The 14,072-nt window shown below is 39.3% G+C and overlaps 1 protein-coding gene across 1 annotated transcript in view; it reads left to right on the top strand.

Annotated features, from left to right (window-relative positions):
- The first annotated feature begins 11,374 nt into the window (after positions 1 to 11,374).
- RTKN2 (rhotekin 2) overlaps positions 11,375 to 14,072 on the top strand; it is an 88,051-nt gene continuing 85,353 nt past the window's right edge. The window contains exon 1 of the mRNA XM_032607302.1: positions 11,375 to 11,612. Within this exon, the coding sequence (XP_032463193.1) occupies positions 11,553 to 11,612 (60 nt within the window). The 5' untranslated portion in view covers positions 11,375 to 11,552. The remainder of the gene's footprint in view (positions 11,613 to 14,072) is intronic.

The following is a 14,072-nucleotide window of genomic DNA, read 5'->3' as shown; positions in this document are numbered from 1 at the left end:
ACGAACCTGTGTCCCCTGCATCGGCAGGCGGACTCTCAACCACTGCGCCACCAGGGAAGCACCAAGAATATTGAAAATTCTACAGACATCTTCAACTTATAAAACTTATATTTGTTAAAACTGCAGTATGTTAAAAAGTAACATAGTAATCCCGATTTTGTTAACCATTATTTTAATTTTTTTAATTTTATGAATTTGAAACACAGATAACAGAGGCAAATTTAGTTTCAGTAAATAAATATAATGTTCAAAAGGGGAAACTAATTTCACATTAGGTAATAAAATACGTATCATTTTGTATGTAATTTCTATAATTAGCTTGAACATAAGAAACTATTAAGCAAAGATGCAAAGTAGAACTCAATTAAATAAAAACTATGCAGAAAAATAAGGTATTAGGCATTGGGAAGAAAATTCTTTCAACAGGGAAACTACCTTATCTTTTCTATTTAGTATAAATATCCTTTCTCAGTACAGCAACATTTAAAAGAATATTTTGGTTAGATATTTTTCAAGTAAAAATCAAGTGTATGATTAGTACATAGAATTCTTCAAAGTATTTAGAGCTACACATTAAGGAACCTACACATTAAACCTGCATGTAAAATCTAGGGTTTTATTAATACTATGCTAGGGAGAAAGAGTGACATTGTTATACTAACATCTACAAAGCAACAAAATGAAACTCCAAAAGATGAAGATATTGTTAGGACATAAAAAGTACAGATGTACATCTAATGACTATATGCTTTGGCATGCACAAATGTCCTTTCAAGAACTCAGAGCCACATTATTTGAGTTATAAGTGACAAGTTTCTTGTTGATGCTATACAATATACTATTCTATATTTTACTTATTTCAACTAAAGAGTTTAGTGCATGTTTTACAAAAGGAATATTTTTCTGTAAGTAGCAGAGAAATGATTTGAAGAAGTAACTCAGCATTTCATGTATAATTATTCATCACACATCATCCTCATTACTGTGATAGCACCAGACAACCAAGCACTTTATAGAATTAGCATGGAGCCCCATCCTACCTGCCTGGCCATTCATAACACAGCAAATGGCAAGCCAAAAATAACATTCCCATAAGACCCAGAATTCTCTCTCACGGACAGCTCTAGTGAACAGTTTACGGTCGTTGTTAACCAGTGAAGAAGAGCTCAACAGGCTCACACACTTTGCAAAGTGGTCAAAGGATTCTCCTGCCTTTAGGTTTTCAGAAAATAATAGAAACAGCATTTTTACAAGACTCTGTGATTCATTCTTTCCAATGTGAGGATCTCAATGGAAGACAGGGGTCAAGCCCTTGGAACTCAGAATGCGGGGGTGAAGGAAAGGCAGATGGAGTTTGAAAACAAAACAGTTTAATAAGCTTGACTCTGCAATTTGTGGTAAACAAGCCAACTCAGTGCTCACCTTGACATCACACAAAACAAAAATGTAATATTTTCTAAGGTCAAAATAAACTTTTTTCTTCTAAAATTACCTTTGGTTTTACTTTTGTTAGCCACAACTTTTTAACTTACAATAAAATTTTAAAAGCATTAAAGACTCTTTAAAGAAGTTTATGGTTGTAAAAGAAGGTGTGCATAGTTATTTAGCTACTTTAGATGGAAATATTACTACTTCATGCTGAAATTATCAAGTCATTCATTCCACTGTTATCTGATTTAAATCTAGAGTTTTCATAACTTCCCTAATGTTTTCTTCTTGGGATTAGGATTATATAGGGGAGAATAAACCAATTCAGTGTTGTTAATGATACTACTGGCATATATTTGCACATGCTTTACATTTTTCAAACACTTTCACAAATACTGGATACCAAAAAAAAATAATCCAGTGACAAGGGAAGAATGATTAATCCTATATCACAAGTGATGAAACTTACATTTACAGATGTCAAGTGACTTGGTGCATAGATATTTGGTGGCAGGGCTAAGACTATAGTTTAAATACCATCTCTTAGTTTGGTACTTGTATCAATCAGGATGGGCTAGGTAATGCTGTAGTGACAAACAATCCCCAGATCCAGAGGCTCAAAACAACAAAGATATATTTCTTGCTCCTAATATATGTCCATCAATAGATGTCTGTGGGTTCTCCAGTTCTCTCACTCTGAAACCCAGGATTTTGCACCATCCACTGTCTGTAAGGTTGCCTGTCACTGGGACAGGGGGAAAGAAAATTATAGCAAATCACATACTTGCTCTTAAAGCTGCTGCACAGACACTTCTGCTCCCGGTTCATCAGCCAAAGCATGGCTCATAGGCACAGTCAACTGCAAACAGGCAAACTTAGGAGCAAGGGAACCAAACAAAAACTATTTTGTGAATATCACTGATTACAACAGTCAGTCCTATTAGGCACTAAACATTCAATTCACTCTTCTTCCTATAGGCAATATGTACTCACCTGTCCCTGAAGGAGAAAACCCAGAAGTGTCTTTCAATGAGAACATCAAGTTCAAAGAGCAGAATCTATGGGTGATACAGTGTAGTCCCTACACCAGGAAGAAACATGCTTCATGTCTGAGTGTGGCTCTGCTTGATCCAAAAAACTTCTGAACTAAAAAGGCAAGTCATCATTTCCCTAAACATCCAGTATACACTGGTAAACTTGTGTTCAGGGTAACCTCAATAACTATTCCCTGGAGAAAAATAGGAGACACAGCAGTTGCTGGTGTGTAGCAGGTGTGAAATCCCAGTAGGCAGATATTGTAAGGATCCTTTATCCCGAGACGAGAGAAATGTTCCTTGATTAGACCCGGAAGGGGCTTCCCAGTCCACTTATTCTCCATGGCTCTCTGTTCTAACCTTTGAAAAATGCTGTCTTTTCCATTTTCCTTTTTGGACACATTCAAAGTGAGCATCAGAATATGACCTTGTTAGGACACAGAGCAGCTTCTTCAGTGGCTACATGTGCAGAAGGAGAAAAGCAAAGATAATATGGTGAGTTTTCCTTAAAATCAAATATGTGCAATTTGACTGCTTTTTATTCTGTAATTATTTACTTCTTATATTTGTGGTGTTCAAATACCCTTTCTTGTGGACTTTTATATCAGCAGCATGGTGGACTTCATGAATAATGGTTCCTCTCACTATTGAGTAATTTTGCATGAAACATAAATTTTGCATAAAATATAACTTTTGTAGCATTGCTGAGATCTCCAGAAAGAAGAAAAATCTCTAAGGGACTAAAATTAGAATAACAACAAAAATAACCAACCAAACAAAAAAACCTTGAGTTGAAACCAGAGCTGTAAGCTATATGTGCACACATGCATATGCACTGACACACAAAGCATTTTGCTTTGTCACTGGCAAGTAGAAGGATCTGTACCTGGGAACCTTATATTAAACTTAAGAATCTGGCCTGACTGGTCTTAGGTACCTAGAGCCTTTTGGCTCCAAGCAGAAGCATAGGCAAATCCTCTCTGGAAAAAAGTCGAGATTAGCTGAATTTGAACACAATAAATAAGACGATAGAATAAGGTTTAACCTCTGTCTAATTGTAGTCCCTGAATAACAGAATAGAGAGAACAGAAGAAAGGCAATTTTTGAAGAGTTAATGCTTAAGAATGGAGAAAATAAATCCAAAGTTACAAGGTGAACAATGTATACTTAGTGAGATAAAGAGTTAAAGATTAGAAACATTTCCTTTAAAATCGTGAAGAAAACAAATATGCCCACTATCACCACATCATTTAACACTATAATGGCTGCCTGTCTCAGCCACTGCACTAAGTGAGATAAAAAGAATAAGGAAAATTAGAAAAGAAAGAAACAAAATTGTTATTATTCACACTGAGTCATTTACATAGAATACTCCCCCCCAAAACCTACAGACAATTTATTGGAAATAATAAGAGAATTTAGCAAGGCATCTGGATATAAAACCAGCAGATGAAAATCGGTTTTATTTCTATATACTAACCACAAATCGAAGACATATTTTTAAAACATTATTTCCAATAGCAAGAAGAGATACATGGAATCCAAAAATGGAACAAAAGATATGCGAGGCCTATGTGGAAAAAACTGTAAAACTTTAAAGACATTAAAGAATCTAAATTTGCAACATATGTGATGTTCACGGATAGGAACGCCCAATAACCTAAATATATCATTTCCTTCTAAATTCAGTGCAATTCTAATAAAAATTCCAGTAGGCTTCTTTTTTATTTCTTTGGAACTTGAAAAGCTGATTCAAAATGTTATGTGAGAGTGCACAGGCCTAGTATGTTGGCTGGATACTCTTGAGACGGAGAAAACAATGGTGCATATCCATAAAGAGGACCTTAAAAGAACCAAAGCAGGAAGAGAAGGGTTTGTCTTTAGCCTAACTGATGGCATTAATGCGCCTAAAAAAAAAAGTTACCTAGAGAAGGAGCTGGGTTTGTCTTGGAAACGAGGGGTGCATATGAGAGGCTGTGAGGGAAGATGGGGAGTGGAAGAAGCAGAATTAGAAAAATTTGAGGAGGTGAGTCTGCAGGTATGCCCTCTGTTAAACGTAGATGGGTCTGAGTATTGTAGCATGATGCTATTAGATATGTAAGTCAGCGGTTTTCAAACATTTTCGTGCAAAACACCTAAAAGAATTTTTAAAAACTTTTTACCCCTTACATATTTTTAAGGCGGCATCTGTTATGTTTTAGCATACATCTAAATAGTTACAAAGGATGTAATTGCTGATGTATTAAAAATATATAATTTAAAATTTAAAACATATTTATTTAGTGTATCCAATGGAATCCAAAATGTCAAAGACCCAGCCACCATTTAAATATATGAACAACTTAATCTATAAGTTGGAGATTTTAGTGTTCCTTTTCCTACTTGAACTTGTATTTTTATTCCACTTCCTCCACAGAATTTTATGCTCATATAAAATATTTTTATGCTTGAGAGGTCTTTATTGCTCATCCTATCATGTTTCTCTGCAGCAAACATATGCATGTTAATTGGAATTTTATATTTAACTGTCAAGAGTTTTCTTTTGGGTTGCATTATTAAAATCATTAGTAGTACACAATTGATAAAAACAAAATAAGTATATTACAGATTATAATGGATCAATATTAAACATCAAAAGTGAAATTTTCCTGGCAATGAACCTCATAATGAGATGGATGAGCCTCTTCTTCCCTCCAATTAGTTTATGTATCCATGGGTGAATATTAAATAATGCTAGAATGAGCCAGCTTTCAACATCAAGTCCACATCTGGTTTTCATTTTTATAAATGTAAACCCTAAGCTTGTGGTTCATTGCTTATAGCAACATCAATACCGATAAATTTAATTGTCCCTTTGGCTCCCAGATGGCTTTTATACCCTGGGGCATACAGTAGGAATGGGTAAAAGTGATGCCTTTCTTTTGTCAAGTGGGAACAGGTGGCTGTGAAAAGGGGCCTCATGTGAAGCCTAGAGAGCAGGCAGGTCATAGGATGGGGAATATAAGTTGAAGATCATGATGATGATTCCTTTAAAACTGCCCAAGCCTATATAAACCCTGACAAGGTCTTTGTGTGCTCTAGTTTGTGGCTCATTGATTCAAGTCCTAAAACCAATTCCTCTGGCTGATTTGCTTGCTCAGTATGGAGCCCTCTGATTTTAACGCCATTCGAATGTCCTTAGGCCTGTGTGTAATACGCATGTCACGTTAACAGTAATAACTCAAATTGCACTTAATTTCGTCCCCACCTGCTGACAGAACCTCTCATCCTTTGCAAATTCCACCCACCCAACCCTCCACCCAAGCTCCTAAGCAGCGGCTCTTAAGTGTTCACAGATAAATCCACATGGCCAGTTCTTGTCTCTCACTGGGCATGGGCACCAATGCATTACGGTTGTACTTTTAACTTTCACATAGTATAAAATGTACTGGAAATGAATTAAATGTAAATTAAATTTTGTAAGCCAAAAAATGTATTATTATTTTTTCAAGTAAGTATCTGTTAAAATACCATACATTATTACCATTGTTTAACTTGTACAAGAATATTTTAAATGTTTTAGAAATATTTCTTATTATGAAATGTTTAAGACACACAAAAGAATATATGTAATATTTAGGTAAGTTACCAGGTAAACATTAAAATGAATACATGTGAACCCATCACCCAACATAAGAATTAAAGCATTACCATTACTAAAGCATGCTGTTTCCATCCCAGCCCACTGCTTTTCTCCCAGAGTCACTCTCCTGAGTTTTGTTTTTAGCACTCTCTTCCTTTTTAAATATAAACTTATAAATACATATATAAGTATATGTATGTATTCCTAAGCAATGTATTGTTTAGATTCTCTTATTCATCTTTATAAAAATAATATATTTTATGTACTCTTCTTCAACTAGCTTTCTTCATTCAGTATTTCTAAGATTCAGCCATGATGTTACATGTATCTATGGTTCATTCATTTTTGTTGATATATAATATTCCATTGGGTAAGTCACCACAATTTTTTTGCCCATTCTCCTGAAATGAACATTTGGATTGTCTTAATATTTTTGTTATTACAAGCAGTGTTGCTGGTGCACATTTGCAAGAGTTTATCTAAGGATATATAGATCTAAGAGTGGAATTGCTGGGTATTCCCATTTTCAACTCTGTTAAGATAGTTCTGAATTTTTTTCCAAAGTGATTGAACAAAGTTACATCCCCTCTACCAGTGTATAATATCTTCTTGATTTTCACTTTCACCAATCCTTAGTATTATCAAACTTATTATTACCAATCTAGTGACTATAAAATATTATCTCAATTTTACAGGTTAAAGCTAATGATAAATTTGAGCAACTTTTCACATTTTATTTGCCATTTGGATTTACTGTCCTGTAATATGTGCCTACCATAACTTTTGATCATTTTCCACTGGGACTTTTTTTGATTTGTAGGAATTCTCCCCATATAATCTAGGTATTATTTTTCAGTGGTGGGTAATGTATCTTGAATATATCCAACCCTATTCACATAAGCTTTTCTCATTCAGTTCTCAGTGTTCCTCAGGTCCTGTACGTTAGCTCATAGGTACTGGTGTTTTCTTCCTGCAGTAGCAATGCCTCATGTTTATGTGGGATAGCCAGTTTACAAAGCACTCTCACAAATCTTATCTCATTTGGGTCTCTCAACAACTTCTAAAAGAGAAGTTGGGTATTATTATACTTGTTTTATAGATAAGGACACTGAGTGGCTTGCCCAAGGTCACAGGGCTAATAAGTCCTCAGACTCCGTACTCCACATCCCCCTTATGATTATATGATGCTTCAGCTGTTTATAGATGATGGCTTATTCATTTAAGCAAATGCTGCACTTCTGCTTAGCATCTTTACTTCAGTTCCTTCTTTTTTATGTTTATAATTCAAGATACAGCTCTAGTCTATGAAGTTCATTCTAAATTCATTACCTACAAGATAATGTAAGTATCCAGATGAGTGAAGGAAGCTCCAATATGATTATTTAATAGGGCTTTTAAAAAAAGAATGTCCAGGGCTTCCCTGGTGGCACAGTGGTTGAGAGTCCACCTGCTGATACAGGGGACACGGGTTCGTGCCCCAGTCCAGGAAGATCCCACATGCCGCAGAGCGGCTGGGCCTGTGAGCCATGGCCACTGAGCCTGCGCGTCCGGAGCCTGTGCTCTGCAAACGGGAGAGGCCACAACAGTGAGAGGCCCGCGTACCGCAAAAAAAAAAAAAAAAAACGAATGTCCGGGAGGATACCAGAAACCACAACAGTTACCTGTTCTGGGGCAAATCACATTTTTGAAAGTAATGGGTCTATTATGTAAGAAAGCTGATTTCAAATTCAGTATTTTTCTTTCTTTTGGCCTTTTAGAGAGTTAAAAAGAGGAATACAGTGAATAAAGAGAAGAAAAATGTACTTTAATATTTATTAGTATTATCTAAATTGGCTGTTCTATTTATGTCAAATACTGATTTTCTATTTATTTATTAATTACTAAATATTTGTTGTATTAGCTATAACTAATACTTATAATTAGTATTAAATGTTGAACTTATAATGGGAAGTGATATTGATAGGACAGTAATTCCATCACTCAACCTCTGGCTGAAGCTCCTACACCTGGGCAGTTGAGTCAGAAACCACCTACTGTGGGAGCCCACGTGGGTGGGCTGTTAGCTCTCAAATGAGAGATGCCCAAGTGTTACCTGTCAAGCATTTGAGACGGTGAAATGTAGTACTTCTTACTTTCTGGGAGTTGTTAAATTCGTTCATTCATTCACCCTCAAGCTGATCAAACCACTGCATGTGAAACCTTTAATCATTTGATAGTTTTCATAGATTATTCAATTTTTATGTACATCACATACACCAGAGAAAACTATGTTTGATGAAATTAGCAGTAATAAGAAAGGACCTGAGTATAAATAAAGAAATAGCATTCCTACTCTGAGGTTTTTTTTTTTTTTTTTGCGGTACACGGGCCTCTCACTGTTGTGGCCCCTCCCGTTGCGGAGCACAGACTCCGGACGCGCAGGCTCAGCGGCCATGGCTCACGGGCCCAGCCGCTCCGCGGCACGTGGGATCCTCCCGGACCGGGGCACGAACCCGTGTCCCCTGCATCGGCAGGCGGACTCTCAACCACTGCGCCACCAGGGAAGCCCTCTGAGGTATTTTAATCACCATATAATAGTTGTGTCTTAAGCACTTCCTGGGTACATCCCTTGATGAGTAATAAAGAGATAGAATCTCATTGTACCTTCTTCTCCAAAGAGAAAAGTTTTAATAGCAACTGTCTGTTCTACAGATAATTACTAAATATGACCTTTCCTAGGTCTCTTTTTTCTAGTATAAATGCATCTCCAATTATATACCTAGTATTTACTCATCAAATATTCCTACATCAGTGTCCAATTTAAAATTTGTTGGCTTGCTATTTTATCTTTGATTAGTGGCATTTTTGCTACTTTAATTAGGGTACTGAACATCACTGTCAGTACTAAGGTTTTTGTTTTTGTTTTTCTTGGGTCTTGCTTTTTTGGCACGTGTGAATTTTGTTTCGTATAAAACAAAATGACTTTCTCGTGGTCTCTGATGATGGTCTCCTTTAAAATTAAAGGAGCATCTGGTTTTGGTGTGGGGATGATCCACGATTACGTTGTGACTGATCTATATTAGTTACTTGTACATTTTTTTTTTTTTTTTTTTTTTGGAATTTCACAAGGGGAAAACTACAAGTAACGAGTTTTATATAATTAAATTTGTTACAGATTTTCATGTTCAGGATAAATGATTTTTCAACCTTGGGTGAAAAAACTTGCATCAGTTTAAGGTGACTGTGTTTTACCTTAGGACAACTGTTGCATGCCAATTTGTGCCTGCGCACATGCGTGTGTGTGTGTGTGTGTGTGTGTGTTTAAACAGTTAAAACTGACTTAAAAGATGTAAATTTAAAATTGGTTGTGTATCTAATCTGCCCCAGGTTCAGTAAATAAACAATTCTTTAAAAACAAACAAACAAAAAAATGGTTGGCTTGGTCCTGTTTCCATGAAGTGATGGTTTCTCTAAGTATTTTGTTCTGAGAGCTGTGTATATGAGAAATAATATATGGCTTATAACGAATACCCTGTGTGTATTTCTGAGTCAGGTACTATACTAGGCTCATAAGGCTCACTTTGAATAGGGGATAATTATACCACAAAGTGGTAAGCATGAGAGAGAGGTGTGCATAAGGGGAGAAGGGTACCTAATGACTCTAGAATTCAGGTCTGTGTTTGGAGAGAATGAGTTGAACTCTGTATTGGTAGTTTTGAACTCTACATATTTTATAGTTGTGTGTAAGGATATGGGTCATCCCTAATGACCCATACATTCCTAATGTAAGGGGAGAGCCATTCTTAGATGGGCAGCTTCTAGTGTCACTTGGTCCAGGGCCTTGAAGAGGCAAACTACCCTTTTGAGAGAAAGGGCATTCTTTACATTTTCACAAATTCATCTCCAAACTAACTGGTTTAAAAAAGTCTTGTGGATAATGTGACCACATAACTTAATATCCACTTTGCCTAGGACAAGACAAGATCTGTGGGACATTGGGACGACAGACCCAAACAAAGACTGTCTCAGGCAAATAAACAGTCACTTTATATATGGAATGAAAAGTGACCTAGGCCTTTATGAGGTGAGCTGGGATGGTTGATTTGATAGATTCTACCCTCAGGAGAAAAAATTGTCAGAAGCCAGAGACTTCTGTTGCCTTTTCAAGGGAAGGACTGTGGATATTTTTTGTTGTTGTTTTTAATAAATTTGTTTATTTATTTATTTTTGGCTGTGTTGGGTCTTTGTTGCTGTGTACAGGCTTTTTCTAGTTGTGGCAAGCGGGGGCTACTATTTGGTGTGGTGCGTGGTCTTCTCATTGCAGTGGCTTGTCTTGCGGAGCACAGGCTCCAGGCATGTGGGCTTCAGTAGTTGTGGCACATGGGCTCAGTAGTTGTGGCTCATGGGCTCTAGAACACAGGCTCAGCAGTTGTGGCGCACGGGTGTAGTTCCTCTGCAGCATGTGGGATCTTCCCCAACCAGGGCTCGAACCCATGTCCCCTGCATTGGCAGGCAGATTCTTAACCACTGCGCCACCAGGGAAGTCCAGGACTGTGGATTTTTAAAGAGTTTACAAAGGCCTGAAATCTTTGGCACTTCAATTCTGATTTTTAAAGATTCCATGCTTTGCCATTATATTTAATTCCCAATAATTAGTTTCCCATTATGATTAAAAGGGTCTTTATATTGGTCTTTAGTGACAGCAAGAAATGGGACTCTGGGGAAATGATACCTCATTCAGCTGTCACTTTGGATGTTGGTGGGGAAAGAGTAATGAAAGAGGTTTTTTGCAAGAAATAACAGACTACTCGGCTGGGGGGGAGGGGCATCTGGAATTACAAAGAAACACTGTGGACACAAGAAAAGGGCTTGTGAAATGCCTGACACGGTGTCTCACCAGCCTGATTAATAAAGCCATGATCTCTAAGTGACCCCGGGTGACAATCTGCGCTGTGTGTGAGTGATCGCTGAGGGCAGTGTCATTTGGTTCTCTGGGAGTGAGACCACGGGTTGTCTGTGGGAGGCCAGGGACTGCAGCCTTGGGTCAGCCCACCCCGAGCGCTTTGGAGGGCCTACGGGGGGATGCAGGCCGAAAGCTCCCTGCGCAAAAGGCTGGCCTTGAAAACCAGCAGCCGAAATCGTGCACCAGGTCAGGTGCTCTGAGTGACCGGTGCTTTCCCCACGACCCCGCCCACTCCTGTCTCAGGCCCGCCCACACCCCAAGCATTGCCTTAAGTCGGCCCACCGCTCCCTATTGTCCAGCAGGCACTGAGAACTCGGGTCTCCGCAACGTTCAGGCGTGGGCGGCGCGGGGCGCACCCACTGCGCGTGCGCGCGCCGGCTCGCAGGCCCCCTCGCCCCCTCTACGCCGGGACTTGGTACGGCCGGGACGTCCCGGCGGTTGGCGTCCTCCGCTGCTCCAGCGAGGGGCGGGCTTTTCAAATCTTACCTTTGGAAGAGTGGCGGCGGCACAGGCTGTGGCGCTGGTAATGGAGGGGCAGATCCTGAGGGGACCCGAGCTCCGCCCGGCGGGGCTTCCCGCTCAGCAGGTGAGTGAGGAAGGGAGCCGGCTTCAGGTCCTCAAGCGGTCGTTTTGCCTGGACGACGGGAAATTCCCCCCCCCACCACCGCCCATTCGCGTCTCGTATTCCGCCGTGGCCAGGAACAAAGAACTAGGCGACTGCACTTTTGAGGCCCTAATGGAGCTTGGAAATCTCCCCGTTCCCGTCTCCCCACTCACTCCCCCAATTTTCTTAGGGAGGAAACAGGCCCGGAATGGGGAAGCGGCGCCGGAGTCTCGAAGCGCGTTTTGGGGCGCACCTGTCCGCCGCCCCTCCTCCCAGGATTGGGACGCTTGTCTTTTTGCAAGGGTGGGTGACGCAGGGGGAATGGGAGCCCCGGGATATCCCGGAAGCCCACCCGAGGCCCGTGGAGGACACTTGGCTTATTACTAGATTTGACGCAAAGCACAATCACTGCAGGAGCTTTGTCTACACACAGTATAAACTTGGTGGAGAGGGGTGGAGAAGTAAACTGCAACCTCTGAACTCGAGAAAAAGTTGGTCTGATAGTGGATTCTTTTTGAATTGGATAGGAGAGCAGTTTGGTGTTTGGTATTTATCCATGTAAAATGTGTGTTAGGAACCTTTCTACTTAATATAGTCCAACATTATTTCTTGGCCGTTATTAAAAGTTTATACTTTCCACTCTTAACCTTTAAAGAAAACTTAAAAGATGGGACTTAGAACTCTGATGTCTTTGAGCTGGATCTCCACTTCCAGTTTACTCTCCACCGTGTTTTCCCTATTTTTAAAGTAGATTAAACCATATGAAATTCCGAGTTTTGTAGGTCAAAATTGGTAGAATATTAACAATTTTGTATTGCCCCACCTATTACCTTTGCTTAGCAACCCATTTTCTTTTCTGTAAACCTTAGAACCCTCAGCAGATAGAAAATTGTTAGGAAGTCTCCATAATAATGTGAAAAGGAAAGCAAGACCTTGAGTCGTTATGCAAAGAGGGCAGTAACTTTATCAGTAATTTATGCTGTGTTATGCCAGCATTTCCAAAAATTTCAAACATTTCGATGCAGAGTGTTTCTTTTCTGTTCTATCCTGTTATGTACTTTTGTTACCGATATTGGGGCCCGGCTGCTGGCTGCTCAAAAGCCAATAAAGAGGCAAGATTGGTGGAAAGGAGTTTGCTTTGTTTTGGATGCCGGCAAAGGCGGGGGTCGGGTGGTGGGGTGCGGTGTTGGACTTCTGTCCAAAGGCTGACTCTGCCCCGCTGACAACCTCTGGACATGAGCTTCTGTAGACAGAGGGAGGGGCCACATGTGGAAACGGCACAGCCAGCTCTGACAGCCGTCTTGAAATTGGTCTTGCAGTGGTCTGACCAGCGTCGTCGTGATTATTTTAAGCACAGTTAACCTTCAGTTCCAGGGTTGGTTTGTTCCCATTTCTTTGAGGCTAGTTCTCGGATTCTGGCAGCTTATGTCTCGGCACAGTCTGGTCGCCATGTAGTTAACGTCCACCTGCTGGGGGTTTCAGTACCTATCAGACAGCTCCCAGGATGTGGCTCAGAATATTACCTATAGCCCTTGAGAAGGAACTGAAGGCCCTCGACTTGGCTTACTGACTAAATTATTATTGTTTTGTCCCATCTGACTGCTTTTCTTTGCTTCTGCATGTTCTCACTTCTCTGATTAAACTTATCGTTTGACTCAAGTTTTTCCACAGGCAAAAAGGCAGGCTGAGGACATGGGGGGCAAGGACCACAGGGTCCTGCTCTGTTTCCCTTTGATTGTACTAATTATTTTTTTAAATTTGATTTCTAGTGAATTGGTGATCTTGAGGTTCTTGCACTTACCATGTAGGTGTTGGTGAGGCCGATCAAGTATATTTCTTGAGCTGTGTGCACCAGTAAATGTTTTTGTATGGTACAAAAGAGATAAGAGGGTAAGGTCATAAAAGAAGTTTAGCTACATGGAATGAAAAGAAATATTTAAATATACGTAAAGGCTGGATTATTTACATGTAGGAAAGTACGTTACTTAAAGATTCTTAGGCAGCAACAAATTAAAATAATTGAGTTGTGGAATTCCTTCTGTTTGGATCTTGGAGAAAAATTGCAAAATAGTAATAGGTTTTAACCTAACAGGAATATTGAGGGTCAGTAAGAGAATTTTATACTTGACTAACACTGACTCTTTGTGTTTCCTTTGATCCTAACGAACCTGCCGTCAAATAGGGATAGCACCAAAGATTTTGAGATGGTCACTCACTAGTGTAATACCTCTACTCAAACCTTGGAGTCATCTGTGACTACTCACAGCATAGAATATTGGCTTTGGAGTCAGATTAAGGTAAAATCCAACTCTGTTGTGCAGCCTTGAATAAGTTACCTGTCTTTTCTAAGTTGCAGTTTCTGCAGTTGAAGAATGGTAAACTGCTTATCACAGAAATTTGTTGGAATTTGAGAACCTCTTTAAAGTACTTACCACAGTACCT

This window comes from Phocoena sinus, chromosome 16, assembly GCF_008692025.1.
Source record: "Phocoena sinus isolate mPhoSin1 chromosome 16, mPhoSin1.pri, whole genome shotgun sequence".
NCBI classification, from domain to species: domain Eukaryota; kingdom Metazoa; phylum Chordata; class Mammalia; order Artiodactyla; family Phocoenidae; genus Phocoena; species Phocoena sinus.
Note: the sequence above shows the minus strand (reverse complement) of the source record. Positions and strands in the feature narration are given on the sequence as shown.